This window comes from Musca autumnalis, unplaced genomic scaffold (assembly GCF_047663935.1).
Source record: "Musca autumnalis isolate F117 unplaced genomic scaffold, ASM4766393v1 scaffold_5, whole genome shotgun sequence".
Taxonomy (NCBI): domain Eukaryota; kingdom Metazoa; phylum Arthropoda; class Insecta; order Diptera; family Muscidae; genus Musca; species Musca autumnalis.
This window is the reverse complement of record NW_027412088.1, coordinates 114,206,887-114,225,287: the sequence shown is the minus strand read 5'-3', so window position 1 is coordinate 114,225,287 and position 18,401 is coordinate 114,206,887. Positions and strand designations below refer to the sequence as shown.

Here is an 18,401-nt window from a genome sequence, read left to right as displayed (position 1 = left end):
ATACCTACCATTATCTTCTTTAAAAATTTTGTTATTATAGGAAAAACATATGAACCATCAACACGCCTCATTTGAAATATTACAAGTTCGAAATTCGAAACAAATTCAGTTTTATTATTTTCAAACATTTCCTCAAAATCCAAAAGCGTTAGTCTACGAAATTCTGAATCCAATTTTTGTTTTTCCTCCTGGTGCACAAAATGTGACAATTCTTTAAGGATGTCGAAAAATCAATTAAACTGTTTTCAATATCAAACTTAAACTTAAACTTTTAAAATGTCTGCACAAAGCTCAATGTAAAAGTAAAGGCAGTTAATTGCTCTGACCCAGAACAGAATCTACTATTGTTGAAATTTGGCTTATTGTTACTTTATAAATTTGCAAGTTCTAGACAAGTGCAATTATATATTTTGCTTGTATCCTTTGAATTCAGTTTTGTTCTTGTTAAAAATTCCTTTGCATGTACACCCAAACATATGTATGTGATAATTGTTTAACAATTAATTATTAAAATCAACTAAGAATATTTGATCAGTTTTTACAAATTTATATTGTACACAATTTTTTATGAATGTACTCGTATTAGCAAGATATCAAAAAAATCAATTTTTGACCAAAAAACGTCAAAATGACGATAAATCGTAAAATCTGGGATTACAATCGTTGAGACATTCATTTTGGTAAATAAAAGGATTGATGTATTACGAATTGTAGAGTCACGTTATTTTATTTTCCAAATTATGTGTATGCCGAGTTTGCCTCTTTAAAATGAAGATCTATCCACATGTAATTTACACGATACACGATAAACAACCTAATATCATTATGATCCACATATTTGTTTTTACACATATAGTCGGATCTTCCCAACTTGCCGATATTGCATATTTTAAAAATAAATATATTTTATTTAAAGAATTAACTTGATTAAAGATTTCATTTTTTTCCAACTGGAATTGCAGGTTTAAAACAATTCCTATTAATTTAACATAAAAATATGTTTCGGTATCCCACTTCGTTTTTTTTTCTTCACACTTTAATGATAATTTGTCCATGTGGAATTTGACTAACCAGTGACCTATATTGAGTGTAACAGCTTTGTTTTTATAATTTTAATTAAATATTTTTAATGGAAATGCAATAAAAAACAATTCTGAATTAAATATTCTGTGCTGTGTTGTAACACACCTATACACACACAATTCACAGTTATCTACCACTTGGATTGTTCATGAATGGTTGGTTGCACTGTTAATATTAGTTAGCCAACCACCAACCAACATATACATATACAGCATTTATTCCTCCTCACTGTATTGGTGGTGGCCTGAACCAACCTGACCCGACTTACAAAAACTAGGTAACCGCAAAAAGTTCAACATATTCCTCGGGGATTTTTCCATTAGAACCAAATCGACATTCCAGGAATGGGAGAAATAAAAAACGTAACACTTTATAACAATCGAAAAACAAGGCAATACAAAGCTACAAGGCAAAGCCAAAATAAAACATTTACTCTGTGTGGCATTTTCCCTGGTGATGGATAAATGACAATAGTTTCAGTTTTGTGTTGGCGTTTTGTTGTTTTGTTTTTTCCTTCGACAGTAACAAAAACACGGCAAAAGAAAAACGTATTAAAACTAAAACAATGAAACTTTTCATGTATTGCTTCAATCAATCTTTCGATTATAAAAAAAACTTTCGTAATGTTTTTCCTTCCTTTGGTCGCCGCCTATTGGAGACAGACCACGGCGACCAAACGTACAAAAAAATAAAAACAGGTATTACACTTATAAAAAATGTATACTAAATATTGAACTAAAATTAAATATCCAAAATTCACTTCTCTGCACTACAGGAGTACATTTATTATTATATTAAAACAACATTTTATAAACATACTAGCAGACCCCGGTCCGCTTTGCTGGCCTGTCGTAATGAGTTTTAATGGAAATTTTTTATGAACTTTATGCTTGACAAAAAAAATGGGTATTTTCTACCTCACTTCTACGGTCCATTGTCAAACCGAGGAGGATTTTTAATTTATCAACAGATTTTGTCAGTAACATTTCTTTTCTCTTACGGACTTTGTCGGATTTTTTCGCCCATTTATGCTGTTTAGGATTTATTATCGCCCATGTCCCCTGTCTTTATACTAAAGCATAAGGTAAAAAAAATGGTTAAGCCGAATTCTCCCGCTTATTGTGACTTATATGTTTTAGTTTTTCATGGCTGATGTACCATTGAACCTCACCATTTAAGGGAATGTCGTTTTTCTTGATCGGGGCGCAACCACCTCTGTCTCAAAAATTAATTAGCATGTTTAAGTTTAGCAAATATAGCGATTATAAAACAATAGGCCCCCGAAATTCGTCTAAAAATATATAGCATTTTGGAACACGGAACATTCCTGAACATTTTTTTAAAAACTGCATGAAATTAGGTTCAGTAGTTTAAAAAAAATAATGTATTGAAAGATTGGGCGTGGTCATCAGTTTTTAAGATGTAACATATTTAAAAAAGTGGGCGTGGCCCAGTATATTGGCTCCAAATATGTACCAAGGGTACACACAACCACACTGCCTCCCAAAATTTATGCTGAAACCGATATAATCATAAGTTTGGCTTATACGTATAGCGTTTAAAAGAAAGGCGTGGGGAAGGTACCCCACCTGTTCCGGGGCAAATATTTAGCTTTTGCTGCAAATTTGATGGAAATCGGTTCAGTATTTTGGTCGCCTTTGGGCTCCAAAGAAGTACCTAGATTGTAGATTAATCCATAAATTTTTAAACCCGCCCCCTCTGGAATTCAATAAAATATGTAGCCTGTTTTCGGGGGCCATCCCTATACATTCCCTGACAATTTCAGGAAAATCGGCTGAGTGGTTTTTGCAGCAGAAATTTAAATTGAAAATTGAAAAAGGTGGGTGTGGTAAAATATTCTTTCCACTTGGTTTTTACTCATAAAGATATGGCGCTTTTTTTAAATATGGCAACGGGAAGTACCCCGCCCCTTCGAAATTAAAAAAAAATGTATCCTATTTTCACCGGGGGCCATCCCTGTACATTCCCTGAAAATTTCAGAAAAATCCGTTCAATAGTTTTTGTAGAAAATATTAAAATTGAAAAAGGTGGGCGTAAAAGAAGGCGTGGTCAAATTTTCTTGCATAAAAACCTAAGTTGTGTTATGACGAACAATTTAGAAAAGAATTGTCCGAACCGGTCCAGCCGTTCTCAAATGATGCCATTACCAACGAACGACATTTGATTTTTATTTATATAGGTATACCATTTTTAAAGATATAGGGTATAGGGGAAGCACCCCGCCCCCTCCGAAATTACACAAAATTTGAAGCCCATTTTAACCGGGGGCCATCCTTGTACATTTCCTGACAATTTCAAAAAAAATCGGTTCAGTAATTTTTGTAGAAAAGATAAAAATTGAAAATTGAAAAAAGTGGACGTGGTCAAATTTTTTGCATAAGAACCTAAGTCGGGTTATGGCGAACATTTCACAAAAAGAATTATCCAAATCGGTCCAGCCGTTTTCAACTGATGCCATTACCAGCTACGACATTTGATTTTTATTTATAAAGACTATAGCTCTATATAGTAAAAATTATTACATAGTAAAATTTGTCAAGATTCTGGAGGATTTAAATTTATTTTTGGCAAGATATTATTTCTATTGAGCTGGGAAACTCGGTTGGAATTCAAATAGTGAATATGGAAGCTTTTATTTAAATGGGTTAGTAATTATTATTAAAAATTGTTGGCTGTTTGTTTTTCGCGGCTAAGCGAATTATTTTTTACTTTCGATATGTAAACGCTCACCCTTTGGACAAACTTAAACATCACAACGCACTCAAAATCCCCTCTGCATTGTCGTTATGTCTGCGATTTTTTGGAGTCCATGCACACTCTGAACAAATTGTGGGAGTAATGCCGAATTAATTGTCAATATTAAAAAATACTAATGCAGGTTCTATATATGACTTGTGGTACAACCCTCACTAAATTTCGCAAGCCTTTTTTGCTAATATTTTAATTTCTGAAATGTTTGTAACTAATTTTTAGCTCGAGAGATTCACTCACATCTTGGTTATGAAAGTTATCACGCGTGTATCAAAACACCTTTATTCAAATAAAAACGTATACTAGATTTGCAAATATTTTTAAAGTGTATAAATCTATGACAGGCAAAGGAATAGAAGATTATTCGTATATTCATTTATTTATTTATTCAGTTAGTCAAGCAGTCAGTTCGTCATTCAGGCAAACAGGCATCTATTCAGCCGCTTCCAAATCTTTTCCCCCAACCTGGGTGTTAGCAAAAATTGCATTTTTATGCAGACATGCAACTATTTTCATTTATTGCCCACCACCTCACCTCTCCTCGAGTTCGCCTCAAACGATAAGGGGTCATGCTGTTTCAAGTCCTCAAAATGCACACAGGATACAACATTCTACTTTGACTTGACACTTTGTGTGTGTCTCTCTATTTTTCATACATATTTATTCCCTGCAACAACAACAAAAACAATGGGTACAAACTCCACGTATACTCAGAGGCAAGAATGTGGTCAAGTCGGCTTATATGACAGAGTACGTAAGAACGAACAAAATAGATAAGAAACTTCGCAATGACTGACTGCCAAGTCGAGCTGACATTTACAAGATTCAAGTTGAATGCAATTGTGGACATAATGGTCAATTGCTGTTTTACCCAAAGTGTAGGGGTGGTTGCCCCCACACAACAGCCAGCCAACAAACTCTGAAGCAGAGAAAGAGAGAGAGAAGTTTCTTCTTTTTTTGCGGCAGGACGTGAACAAGGAAAATAAAGTGAAGAGCTATGCGTACCTAACGAAGTTCTGTAAATAAAAATGGATTTCCAAGTTTTAAGTTATTCCAAACTATTTTTCATACCATTTTTGACTTTTATCTTTTTTATTTTGGCAAGTTTATAAAAAGTAAATACTTCTCATAACAGAAAAGAAAACTTTATGTAACGAATATAAGAGAGTAAAACAAATAACACCAAAGTAAAATCGACTAGCATATTAGCAAACAAAATAACAACAATGAGAACGAAACTCTGAAAATGTAAAATACTTATTTTTCAATTGACTTGATAGAATAGAGTTGGAGGATAAAATATGTACACTGCACCCCGGTTATCTAGCTCTCTGCTTAACTGCCTTTCCCGTTTAATTGCCTCACAATCTAAATCCCCAAAGTGTTTTCATATAAAAGATTTCAATTTGTCCCGGTTAACTACTTTTCTATAAGTACCCAATTCGGATATTTACCCGCAAAATATTTTCCAAAAAAAAAAAAACGTTTAATAATACATTTCTCGGTATATTACCCGCACTGTTGTATTTCTGAGACAATCAATTTCGATGACTACGTTAATTGTGATGAAGATGTCCAGTGTTATGTTATGGTGTTATGCTCACTGATGACTAAATTTCTTATTGATTAAATAATATAAATTATTATAGTAGTTGGGTCAAAACTACTCTGGTTTGTTATTACTGTTATAGCAGCATATAAACCTACGTAGAAGCATAGGTTTGATGCTGGGTTGGCAGCCGCTGGCCGAATCCGCTGCCGTGGGATGGACTCCGGTTTGTCGGCACATCTGATGTGCTCCAGCAATAGATACTCCGAGGATCGCATTTACACTATTGTTGTTTACGGCATATGTGACTGCATCTGTGAGAATGCTATCCAAACATGCTGATCTAGCGGTCGCTGCAACGCTGGACCTCTTTCTCTAGATCATGAAGATCCATATAATGATTAGAATTACTCTCACGCTAACACTTGAGCAAGCACTGCGGCGAGAGCATTGGAATTTTATTCTCCTCATGCAGATGGTACACTGATGACAGTGAGACGTTCTCACAGCTTTGATTACACTGTGCTACAAAAGTTGACCAAATTTTTTGCAGTGGTTCTGATGCATATATTCAGTTTTGTGGGAGTCCATGGAAGACGAAAGTACCTTTGGTTTCTTTGGGTCACTTCGTTTTTTGATTTTATAACGGTAAATGCAGTGAAAAATGGGGTCTATTGGATTTTCAACTTAAAAAGGACATAACTTTTTTCCACAACGGACTTTTACAGCTTATTTTATTATTTAAAATATGAAAATCATGTCTTTCGAACATGCCATAATTTTTAAAAATCGGGTAACAAATGGTTAAGTTATAGTGATTTAAGTGTGCCAAAAACGCATTAAAAACAGGAAAATGCTTTTCCCCGTGCTCTAGGCTGCGAAGAAGACACAAACTGCCTTTTAAATAAAAATTAAGCTGTAAAAGTCCGTTGTGGAAAAAAGAAGTTATGTCCGTTTTAAGTTGAAAATCCAAGAAACCCCGTTTTTTCACTACATTTACCGTTATAAAATCAAAAAGCGAAGTGACCCAAAGAAACCAAAGGTATTTTCGTCTTCTGGACTCCCATAATACCGAATGTATGCATCAGAAGCCCTGCAAATTTTCACTGTAGCACAGTGTTATTATTTCATCGCGTTATGTGGCCAATAATATACCTTTATCGGTACCTCACAAATGCTGCCAACTAGGACTTGAGGACCATGTTCCTACATCTCAGCTTGTTACTGATAGCTGTGGAATGCGCGAACGACGTGAATACACTGTCGAATATGACCCATATAATTTTGGGATATTTAGTGGTCGCAATTCGGTTAATATCGACCAGGACATTGAATGATGTGCTCAGCTTCGCAGTTCATGTTGTCAACAGAGTGGCCGCATATTTAGTGGAGTTCAATCTTTCGCAAATGATATTAGGAAAGGTACCCGACGCCAAGAAAATCATCCACGTAAGTAACGATCTCAGTGACGTCTGGAGGGGGTGGAATACAGGAAAGGTAGAGGTTACACCGCATTTACACCTTGAAGATTCGTCCCACCTTGAAGATTCGCTGTTTTACTTTACGAGGTTCGACTTTTTGTTCCTGAAATCAACATACAACTGGCGTATACAAACCTACTAACTTGGCCGGAGGGTAGTCCGCTCGATGCCTTCAAACAGTATCAAAGACTTTTGCTAAGTCGAGTGCCGCCAACACTGTCCGATCGCACTATTTGTTTTGACCGGGTCCTTGTTAAATATGTGTGGAGATGGTGTGCAGCTTTTGTACTGATGTGCTGCTAACTTAATTCATACTGATTATATGCAACTGAGAAGTTATTTCTGGCCTTAGCATCCCTGCCTGGCTCCAGTAGCAGGACCAACTTGCCTATTTTCCAGACTTTGTGCATGATACGGGTGGCTAGCGACAGGTTCAGCATGACTTTGGTGAGATACTCAACTCTCGGCTTATCCAACCATTTCAGCATTAACACGGAGATTCCATCGGGCCCCAAGGCTTTGACTGATTTAGCGTTTCTAAATGGTATTTGCAACACCTTCCATTGTGGTGGTTCTTCTTTGGCAGGAAGAGATCTAATGCCCTGTCACTCCAGGGATGCTCGACAAATAGACGATTAAAAATCACTTGTGCACCTCTCCGTATTAGTCAGCGTTTCCAGGGTTCGAGAGTGACAGTACATTTGTGCTCCAAAGTTTGTAATGTTCGACATCTAATTTAAGTAGTCTGCGCAAGCCAATGCTTCTTGATATACCCAGCAAAATAAATTGGAAGTAGTGCAATATGGACTAGTTCTTTCACGGCATGTTTTGATGCAGTTCAAACGGAGTCGTGATAAAGGCACTCTAGTCTTCACATTTTAACCGCATTCGGACGCAATCCAAAGAATCACATCCACTTGTCACATTTTAACAACATCCGGATGCAGTTCAACGGAGTCGTGAAAAAGGCACTCCAATTCCTCACAATTTAACAGCATCCGGATGCAGTCCAAACGGAGTCGTGAAAAAGGCACTCCGTTCGCTACATTTTATTAGCAGTTGTTAGAGATCCCTACAAGTACATAAATTAGTTTGCACATCTCCACAGGCAGCGGCATACATTTTCCAAAAAGAGATAAGCGTGTTAAGATTTCAAAAAACTTGTTAACAGAAACTAAAAAATATTAAATTTCTGAACATTTTTCTGGTAACTCACGAGAAGAAAATTTCCCAATGGAGTGCTGTTGGAGTACATGTCGAAATCTTAACTGGTGATGGGAAGACAATATCAAACCCATATAGCAGATGAAGCAAAACAATTCAGCTTGGATTAAATAGAGAGCAGAGGAAACACGCATGTTTGCGATTGAATTCAATGGAGAATTTTCATAATTTTTGTCAATGTAATAAAGATCATAATATTTTTGTTTTACACAAATTATAAATGCATTTTATTTGTTTTGCGATATTTTGTAATGGTTTGCACAAAAACACGTGCTTTGGACTGCATCCTATTCTACCCCAAAGGGTTAGTTAAAATGCAATGCCAAAGGGTCAGTTAAAATGCAGTGCCAAAGGGTCAGTTAAAATGCAGTGCAATGGAGTGCCTCTTTCAGTAGTCACGCTCTTGTAAAAATCATGAGTGAAAATGCATAATTTGATACACTTCCAGATCACTTGTACATATGATTTAACTGCCTCTTTGGAGGCAAACATTTTGCTGGGATAAGATTAGAAGTAGAGAGAAGGTCTTCAATTCACTAGCCGGCAGCAAGTTGAGTGTTGACAAAGACTACTTCGGAACCACAGTAAAGCAAAAGGCCTATCTGCCGTGACTTGCGTGTAACCTGCGTTTGTTAGCGCTACGTAGTGAAAAGTTATGCAATCCTGACATAAAATCGCCGTCAGAATATAACATGTACACACCCCCAGATCACCTAAACCCACTTAGCTATGTCGAGATTATTTACGGGCGCAGTGAATAACAGGTTGCAGAATTTTTAAGTTTGGACACAGAGAAACCTTATAACTGGTATTATATACAAGTTGGCTTAGCTGCTACAGTAACGAAAGCAACCTCTGGTCCGCATTTATTTTCAATATCGACAGAAACAAACACAATCGAGATTTTCATGTATTTGTTGCACTAATTATTGTTGTGTGTCCTACCTCTATTTGCAACGTCTTAATATTTTTATAACGCTTCCATTGTGTATGAATTGCAATTTATTAAAACCGTATTCATGTTAGGCGAATTGCCTCCAATCAGCCCACTAATCATCCTGCCTTAGCGATACCCATTTACAATCATATTAATCGTCATAAATGGCGCCAATCAGTTTTTATGAAATTAACAAAAACTTACCTCCACTTTTTGCAAGACTTTATCGAGACCTGTTATTGTCAAATCTTGTTCAGCGGCATCATTTTCCGATAAAAATGATTCTGGTGATACTCTAACACCGGGAACAAATTTAAGAGATATATTATCGGTCAGACCATTTGGTAGGGAAACCTGAAAATTTGTAAAAGAAATACATAAATTTGTTTTTTTTCTGGCTAAACTGCCTACACTGACACAACTTACCTCCATTTCTAGATGTATGTCATTGGTTTTGACAATAGACAAAATTTCATTGAACGTTGTCTTCAATTCGATTTGACAGGCATAACGACCAGTTTCAGCCCCAAATATCGGTGTAACCTTATAGTGCTCCAACAGTTTTTGACCCAACGCTTGTTTCGATTTGAGAACGCATGTGAATAATTTCACAGGAATTTTCTCCAGCAATGTGGAACATTTTGAAATATTCTTTGCCACCTTTATTGTTGTAAATAAAAACGGAAATAAAAGACAAGATAATAGATAAATGCCAAGTGTCCACTCAAATGTACGAAAATCAAATCGTTAAATCAATTTACGGTCGATTTAAGAGTCCTGTCCAAAGTCCAGTCTTTTATGATGGCCATTAAATCATTTCGATTTCATCGTAAAGACAACTTCAATTTTATTGAATGGTCGTTAAACAGTCCAAAGAAGCTGCATGTTATAGCATTTGCAGCGCACTATTACATTCGCACATTCGTCCTGTAGGACTTACCAAGTTTGTAAATTTATCAACTTGCAAGTGATTGCGTACAACAAAATGTCCTCGATAAAGGGACCCACTAAATATATCATAAGATTTTTCAAATTGTATCTGAAAAGAAATAGAATAAGAAAATGTGAATGAATGTTGATACAAATTTCCCTGCTTTAACAACTTTAGGTATAACAACGAATATATGTATGTATTTGTATTTGTATTTGTGGCGGGAGAAGGAAGTATCCTCCTTTTCAAGAACGCACGGCCTAGTTGTTTATTCAATAACTTTGTTATAATCTAGAACTTCTTTTCATTACATACTCCACAATAAACTGTGCCTAGTCATACTTCATCCGTTCACATCTGAATTGTGGGGCGTTATTAACCAGAGAGTATTGACCAATTTTTCAATGATTGCCAGACTAGAGTTTTTAGTTTGTTCGTTCCACTTTGCCAAATATTGACTTTGACCATCCAAAACATAGTTTTTGATTGGCAAGTTTCCCCTACGATACGATATGACGATGCGATTGGAAAAGAATGAATAATGTAATAAAAAACGATTAACAACAAAGAAAAGTGGGAACAAGAAAAAATATGCTTCGCAATTGAATTCAAATAAAAGCTGGGTGTGGGGGGATTGAATTGAAACGAAATGAAAAGGAATGTTGAAATTGCAATAGTTGGACTTTTGCATCGCCTTTATATGAGTGCTGGGCTAACTACAGGAGTGGCTAAAAATGATTTACCACTACACCAATCGGTCGTCTCTATTACTCAAATTATTATTTGGATTCATGTTTTAACATCCAAGCTGTTAAAGGAACTCATTTCGTCAGAATCAGAATGATTGGAATTAGCTCACTAAGTTGGTGCATATACTCAAAAATTGTATATTAGACTGTCCCAAAAAAGAAACAAAAAACTGTTTATCAAAAGCATAAATTCCAATTTTTCCAAATATAAATATATATAAATAAAATTTGTATAGCGTTCGGTTAATGTTAACATGCGGCCGTTCCTTATTATACCCTACACCACCCCAGCAAAATTTTATGGAAGTGGTTCCATGAGATGCCATGATTTCACTGGATCTTTTGCATTGGTTCAAATGAAGTCGTGAAAGATCCGATCTTTTCATCAGCATTTGAACCCATTCGAAGGAAGTCGTGAAAGATCCGATCGTTTCATCAGCATTTGAACCAATTCAAAGGAAGTCGTGATAGATCGGATCTTTTCCTTAGCATTTGAACCCATTCCATTGATCCAATAGAGATGAATTTTGTGTTTTTATTTTTACACATGTATATATTCTTTTATTTATCTAAATATGTACGTTTAAAGCAATGTAAGATTTATTATGCTAGGAAGTCCCAATCATTGAGCTAAAAGTAGAGTCGGACTGCACTCTTTGGTATTAGTCGTGTTCCTTTACGTGCCTGTTTTTACCCGCAAAGTGTTTCCTTACTTTTAAAAGCATACAATTTATATGAGAGCAGTTCACCACTTTTACCATTTTTGCAACAATTACCATTTTTAAAAGTAAAGGAATAGACCAAATACAAAAGTTTCCTTGCCTGCTCTAGAGAACCCTGCTCAACAAGTCGATTTGTAGATCCCTACAAAACAACAAACATTTCCAAAACGTTGTAAAATAGAATTCACGAAATAGTAATCTGCAGTTGGAGCCAATGCAATGTAATGCTTGGTTTACATTTACGAAATCCACTCGATTTTAACTGTCAAATCCATAGGTTAAACGTCAAATGAAATCCAGATGAGATTTGAGCTATGGAATTGACAGTTGAAATCGAGTGGATTTCGTAAATGTAAACTTAGCATAAAATCCTTTTGTAAGATGAATCAAAACCTGTTGCGGAGGAAGTAAACTCTGTTGCGTGCAGCGGCGGTGTTTAGACTGCAACAGCTGGGACGGCCGGAAGTCAAGTTTCTCACTTAAATTTACAACCTATCGCTTACCAAACACATCGTTCCCGAAGTCTGATAAATAGGCCAGCTACTGAAGCCCGAAAAGGATGCAAAGGTGAATCTTACAAACCAATTTCGCTTTTGTCGCCCGTAGCAAGGACCCTTGTGGCTATAGTTCTTCCAGCATCAGAAATAACTTTCCAGTTGCCGATCAATAGCATAGGATCCGTAAGCAGCACAACAATTGCGCTGAAGGCCATCTCCATATTAGCAGAGGACTCACTCAGAGCAAGCCAGATCAAGAAAGAGAAGTCTAACGTTACAAGAGAGAACCTCTAGATCAATAAGCCTTTCAACCAGGTTTAAGTAGCATTCACACGAATGCAGTCGCAGATGCAGTAAACAGTTATCGTGTGAATGCGGTCCTTGGAGAACATCCACCATCTATCGCAGCTGAGAAGCGCCAGCTGTCAGGACAAACCAGAGTAGTTTTGGGTCAATACGCTCAGGATGGTGCAGCCGTCAAAATTCCTATAGGGCAAGTAATGATGACACCGTGGAAAACATCTGCCCAGCACACAGCACAACTGCTGCTCCTTTTCAATTGCCCTACCAATCCTGCTAAGAAACTTAAGTTTGCAGCTTTGTGGTTACAAACCATATAAATAGCGAAATAGCCACACTCTTACGACTGATAGACCCAGAGTCAGATTAAGCAGAAAAATGAGAATACAAACATATTAACTACTATTACAACAACGAGAACAAACTGCAATTATAGATGTAAACTTTATGATGATAAATAAATTATAGTTATTTCATAAATTCCTTTGAATTACTAAAATTAAAAAAAAATTAAAATCATTTTTCAATACAGCATTTTCCATTTTCCGAACAAGACGTGAAAATTACATGCCAAAGGGTTGGTGAAAATGACATGCCAAAGATTAGTAATCGCATCTTTTGGAGGTCACGCTCTTGTAAAAAGAATGAGTGAAGATGCTGAAAAAATGACATTCCATTTCACTTGCACCCATTCTTGAATAGCATCTTTGGCATCGAACATTTTGCTGGGACTGTGTGGGAGGGTATTATAAGTTGGTTTTGGCCAAAAAGTTTGTAACGCATCGAAATAATGGTCGTAGACCCATACTTATATACCAAAATGAATATCTCGACGAGCTGAGTCGATCTGGCTATGCGTGTGCGTCCCTCCGTCCGTCTGTCCATCTAAACCTTGTTATCACGCTACAGGTCGCTATTTTGATCGGGTTGTCACCAAATTTTGGGTGCTGATGGGGGTCCTGAAGAAGAAGCCTATTGATTTTGGTGATGGTCGGATAGTATATAGGGGTTGGAATGGACAAAAAACTTATTTGGAGAAAAATTCAATGTGTTTTTAAGCGAATATCTCAGCTTCTATAAGGGGTATACCAAAAGCAAAACCTTTCTAACGATGTAAAGTAGGTTGTCGTAGGTGGTCAAAAAACGAAGATATCAAAATAGTCGCAAATAAAACCCAACTTTTCATTTTTTCGATTTTAATTGTAATGACTAATATCACAGCTTTGGTTGGGGACTTTCCAAAAGCAAAGCCTGACTGACTAAGAAAGTAAAAATCCCATCTTTACAATACTGCAAAGTAGGTTGGCGTAGGCGACCAAATGACGGAGATATAGTCGGTAATACATCCAGCTTTACCGACAGTTTTTGTTCGGAAATCGTCAAAAAAAATCGTCAAATCGTCAATATGTTCCAAAACGAGGCTTGGTTACCTTTTAATGTTATTTTTTATGATATTTATTTCAATGAGACTGACTACATAAGATGGTGCAAGTTTTTTAAGTGGCAAGTCCATACTTCTTAAGAAAGCAGCAAACACCACTTCCAAATTTCACCACCAGCCACGCGTTAAAATGGTGCGCACGATAACTATCGAGGGCAGTCACCGATTTGCTCCCTGCTTTGCACATCGTAGTATTTCTATGAGACATAGATACGGTTTGGGATCTCCTCCCGAATCGTTTTGATTTTTCTTGCAAAGCCCCTATTACGATGGTGCAAGTTATTTAAGTGGCAAGTCCATACTTCTTAAGAAAGCAGCAAACACCACTTTCAAATTTCACCACCAGCCACGTGCCCTACAACTCTCGAACCGAATACTGCGTTGGTCCACACTTTGCATATCGTAATATTTCTTAGAATATTAGGTGAAATTCGAAGATGGTGCTTATAGGTCCACTCCTTCCGGTACCTCGCCCACAAAAGTTCGAAAATATTCGCTAAATTGGTACGGGCGATATCTCATAAACGGAGTTGGTCCAAACTTTGGATCTCGAAATATTTTGTCCAAGCTTAGTTTATGTGCAAAAGTGGGCCATATCGGTCCACTCCTTGGGGCAAAATCCACACAAATTTTCAAAATTTGTGTGCGCGGTAATTTGGTCATTTTCACCGTAGTTACTCCCAGTGGCCCTGTTCACAGCGATATTATGTTTTTCGTGGGCAAGTCCATGGGACCTGATATAATGCTCTAAATTATATAGTGACCAACTGAAATGACTGGTGGGCGCGATATCCATCAAGAAGGATGATTCCCAAAATAAGACCCACTTCCTTCCCTGCAAAACTTTTGAGCTTTAATCTAAAATCCATATTTTTGTCGGCAAGTTCGTACACCCAAAATTATGAAAACCCTCTAATACATAATTTTTTGGAAAAAGGTGTTTCAATTCACACAGGCTGAGGGTATATCTATGTAGGCAAAGTCAACTGATACTTTTTTACTTGCTTTATTTGAATTGTACTGACGAGTATCTCAGCTTTGATTGGATGCGTTTCAACAATGAGTCGTCTTTGGATCTTAGATGTATAAATAGGGGCAATCTTTGATGTATAAATAGGGGCTCCAAATGGCAAAAATTGTCTAGCAACAACAACCAGCTAACGGAACGATCGTCGCAAAGCGGTTGATTTGTGTGTAGGACTTCGCTGGATATCAATTTTTCAATGTAATCTCCTTAGGTCATAGAACTCGATTAATTAAATTAATTAAAATCTCACAAATAATGGCATTCACCCCTAAAAAGGCAAAAACTTAAAAATAAAAATTCAGCTGAGCCCGGCTGGGATTCGAACCTGGGTCGTCAACAACTAACAATGTTGCTGACGTCTTAGCGTTCTAAACCACAATCCACAATCTTTCGATGTGAAAGACATATACAGTCTACGATGAAAAAAAAAACATTGGCTGTAATATAAATGTAGTATTGAAAAATTGATTTCGGGAATAGAAGGGGGACAAATGAGTCGTATTTGGAAATAAAAAGCTTCAATTTGCAAATTTGCAATCTTGGATGTATAAATAGGGGCTCCAAATGGCGAAAATTGTCTAGCAACAACAACATATAATATGCCTGAAGATGTTAGCCTAACCAGCTAACGAAACGATCGTCGCATAGCGGTTGATTTGTGTGTAGGACTTCGCTAGATATCAATTTTTCAATGTAATCTCCTTAGGTCATAGAGCTCGAGTAATTAAATTAATTAAAAATTCATTTATTCTCACTAGAGGAAATCATTTGTGAGAAAAAATTACAAAAAGTCATAACCCTTATGTCCACGTTTTGGTATATACGTTTCGCGGGTCTTGGTCAAACTCTCCAATTGATTACGCACTTATTGTACGTTCATGTTTCTGAGTTGCGCCCATATAAAAGTACCTACCGATTTTACCTATTTCGAAGTTCTTGGCCACATTTTCCAATCGGTTGGGATGAAATGATGTATTTTGGTTTCTTTGAAAGTAGAAAACCTTTTTTCAGAAGATTTCCAATATAGGTATGTATATATTTTGGTATAGCCCCCATATATCGGTACCACCCAAGTCCACGTTCCCGACCGATATTGATGGTGAAAAATTCCAAATGGAATTTATGGTATTAGGTCAGAAGACCAAAGCCCCAAAAGGGTTTTGTGTTCTCAGGCCAATTTTTGTATTTAACTATTAAAAGAGGATATCTTTGGTCGAACTGTCAAAAAAAATATAAAAAAACTAAAAGCCACATTGATCGCGTTGTGATAAATAGAACGATCGATCCGAGGAGCAAATATCGACTCGGACATTGGAAAGCTACAGTCACAAGAGATAACCGCGGCACATTCCAATCAATTTGCTTAATGGAAATATAAACACTCCATGTAAAAAATTAACAATATTATTAATAAGTGCTCATTCCGATAAGATACCAGCGTTGCAATAATATATTGTCCACTCCACATAAATAGACCTAAAATCAATACTTCTCAGGTACCGAAGCCTCCACTAAGGAATTCATGGCGTGACCAGTAGTATCGCGCTGTTACAGAAAAGAAGAATGCGACACGAGAGATATCGGGACAAACGTACTTTCCTAAAAGAGAGAGAGAGAGAGAGAAATGGAAAAGCGGAAGTGTAGAAAATCGAAATGTACAGGAGTCAGAAAGTTCTACCAAAGAGTGAAACATCAAGCTGATGGCGTTGGTATACGCAATTATTCCTGTAGAGACGGGCAAAGGTAATCTGGTAATGAATATATACCACCCGGCCAGAATTACTCATCATCATCCCATCTAAACATGGTTAAATATTGAGTTTTTAAAGAAATTCGGGGCTATATCTCTGAAACCAATGCGAATCTTCTTCTGACCATTGAAGCAAATTTGTAGATAAGGACAAGAAGAAAATATTGGGAGAAATAATCAACTCGAAAAACTACATTTATTGCCTCAAATTTCAAAATATATGCAAAAATTCCACAATTTTTATACATTTCACACCGTATCTCCAAAACCGTTAATTTTTTCTGAATAGTTTCTTTCTTTTCCCTGGAATGTAATACACAACTCTTCAGAACATTTCATTGTTGTAAAATGCCTCCATGCCGCTGTTTTCAGTACATTTTTCAACGACGATTTAATAAAAATGTCAATAATGTAGTGAAATCCGAAATGCGAGAATAAACTGTTGGTGTGAACTGTTTGAAATAGGTGTTGTAAAAGATATGATGCAAGATACCGCTGAAATAACATGAAGTAAGCATTTTTGAGTTTCAGAATGTTCTAAAGAATTGTTTAGAACTTTATTTGAAGATTTTTGCAAAAGGTTACTTGGTTCAACTCCCAATAGTTTAGACGATACTGACCAGAATTTCAGCAATTATGTAAAATTTTCTATATTTTGTAGATTTTGATGCCCTAGATGGAGTTTTTCTTATGTGGTTTTTCAAAAGATAAGTTTTACTAGTTTAGGGCTACAATATTGCTAAAGACAGCAAGGCCAAATTCCTATTCGTTTCTGAGATAAAAGCCTGATAAATGCATCCGAACTGGATCTGACAGGACAAAACCCTACTAGAGTTTTTGTAGTATAAATATGTACTTTAAAAAAATGCATACTAGAAGTTGTTTGCATTTTCAGTGTTGCATAGTCTATCTATGTCCCCTCTACAAGAAAGGAGATCTCGGTGCGCCTTAATTAAATTTAAATGAAAGGTGCTTACACCTGGGAAGTTTTTGCGCCTTCTGAAACTACAATGTTAATAGATGAGAAATCGCGAACCCCTAAAATAAACCTAAAAATGTGAAATTTGACCACGATTTATTTAAAAATCCCTCCAGCTATTATTTCTTGTTTTTGGTTTTTTTGCTGTTTTAGAATCCGCGAAAACTTCCCAGGTGTAAGCAGTTTTCATTCAAAGTTAGTTAAGGTGCACCCTGCATGACATTGTTTTATAGGGGGCCATACAGTCAGTACATTGTCCCAATTTGAACTTCTTTATCTCAAAAATGGTAAAACCTACGAAAATTGATTGTCAATCTTGTAGAGAATTTTCACTGCTACAACATTTTCTTTAATCCCATTTCGATAGGGCTCGCGGTTTCCGAACTGTTGTACTCTTACGTTTGAGTAAAAGATTCAGTTGTGCTTTTATGTTGTAAATAAAAGACTTATTGATAAATTAACAAACTTAAGCAAGATTTATTCTGTTTAATTCTGGAAACTGAAATACGTTACAATTGATGTGCGTGTTACTACTTGTGGTGTAATACAATGACTGTGTTGTCTGAATGACTGAAAGAGACTGACTGAGTGAGAAAGAGTATAGCATGAGGGTAGCAAGTGTGTGTGTGTGTATGTATAATAACAATGATGCCTAGTTTCTGATTGTTTACAGTAGAACCCTAACATCTCCCTTTTTGAGACTTCTCGGGGGTCCGGGATACTGGCTGTACAGGGTTTCTTCGAGAAGTGATGCGTTGTGGGTGCATAACCGGTGATGATGGTGGAGTTGTGAAATCTTCTTCCATTGGTGGACTAATGTTGAAGTCTTCTAGTAGGATTTGAAGAGGAAGATTATCATTTTGCTCTGCAGGTACATTTTCATCGGTTTCTCTTGGTCTGAGTTGATCTGCGTGAGATCTCACAAGAATTTGTCTCTTATCCACTTGAATGAGAGTGTT

At 36.5% G+C, this 18,401-nt stretch overlaps 1 protein-coding gene across 1 annotated transcript in view; it reads right to left on the bottom strand.

The window, feature by feature from the left end:
• The window catches only part of Gp210 (nucleoporin 210), a 246,615-nt gene that overhangs the window by 132,636 nt on the left and 95,578 nt on the right, over nucleotides 1-18,401 (bottom strand). Inside the window, exons 18-20 of the mRNA XM_073992963.1 lie at nucleotides 9,987-10,085; nucleotides 9,473-9,706; nucleotides 9,251-9,400 (exon numbers count right to left, since the gene is read on the bottom strand). Coding sequence (XP_073849064.1) covers nucleotides 9,251-9,400; nucleotides 9,473-9,706; nucleotides 9,987-10,085 — 483 coding nt within the window. The remainder of the gene's footprint in view (nucleotides 1-9,250; nucleotides 9,401-9,472; nucleotides 9,707-9,986; nucleotides 10,086-18,401) is intronic.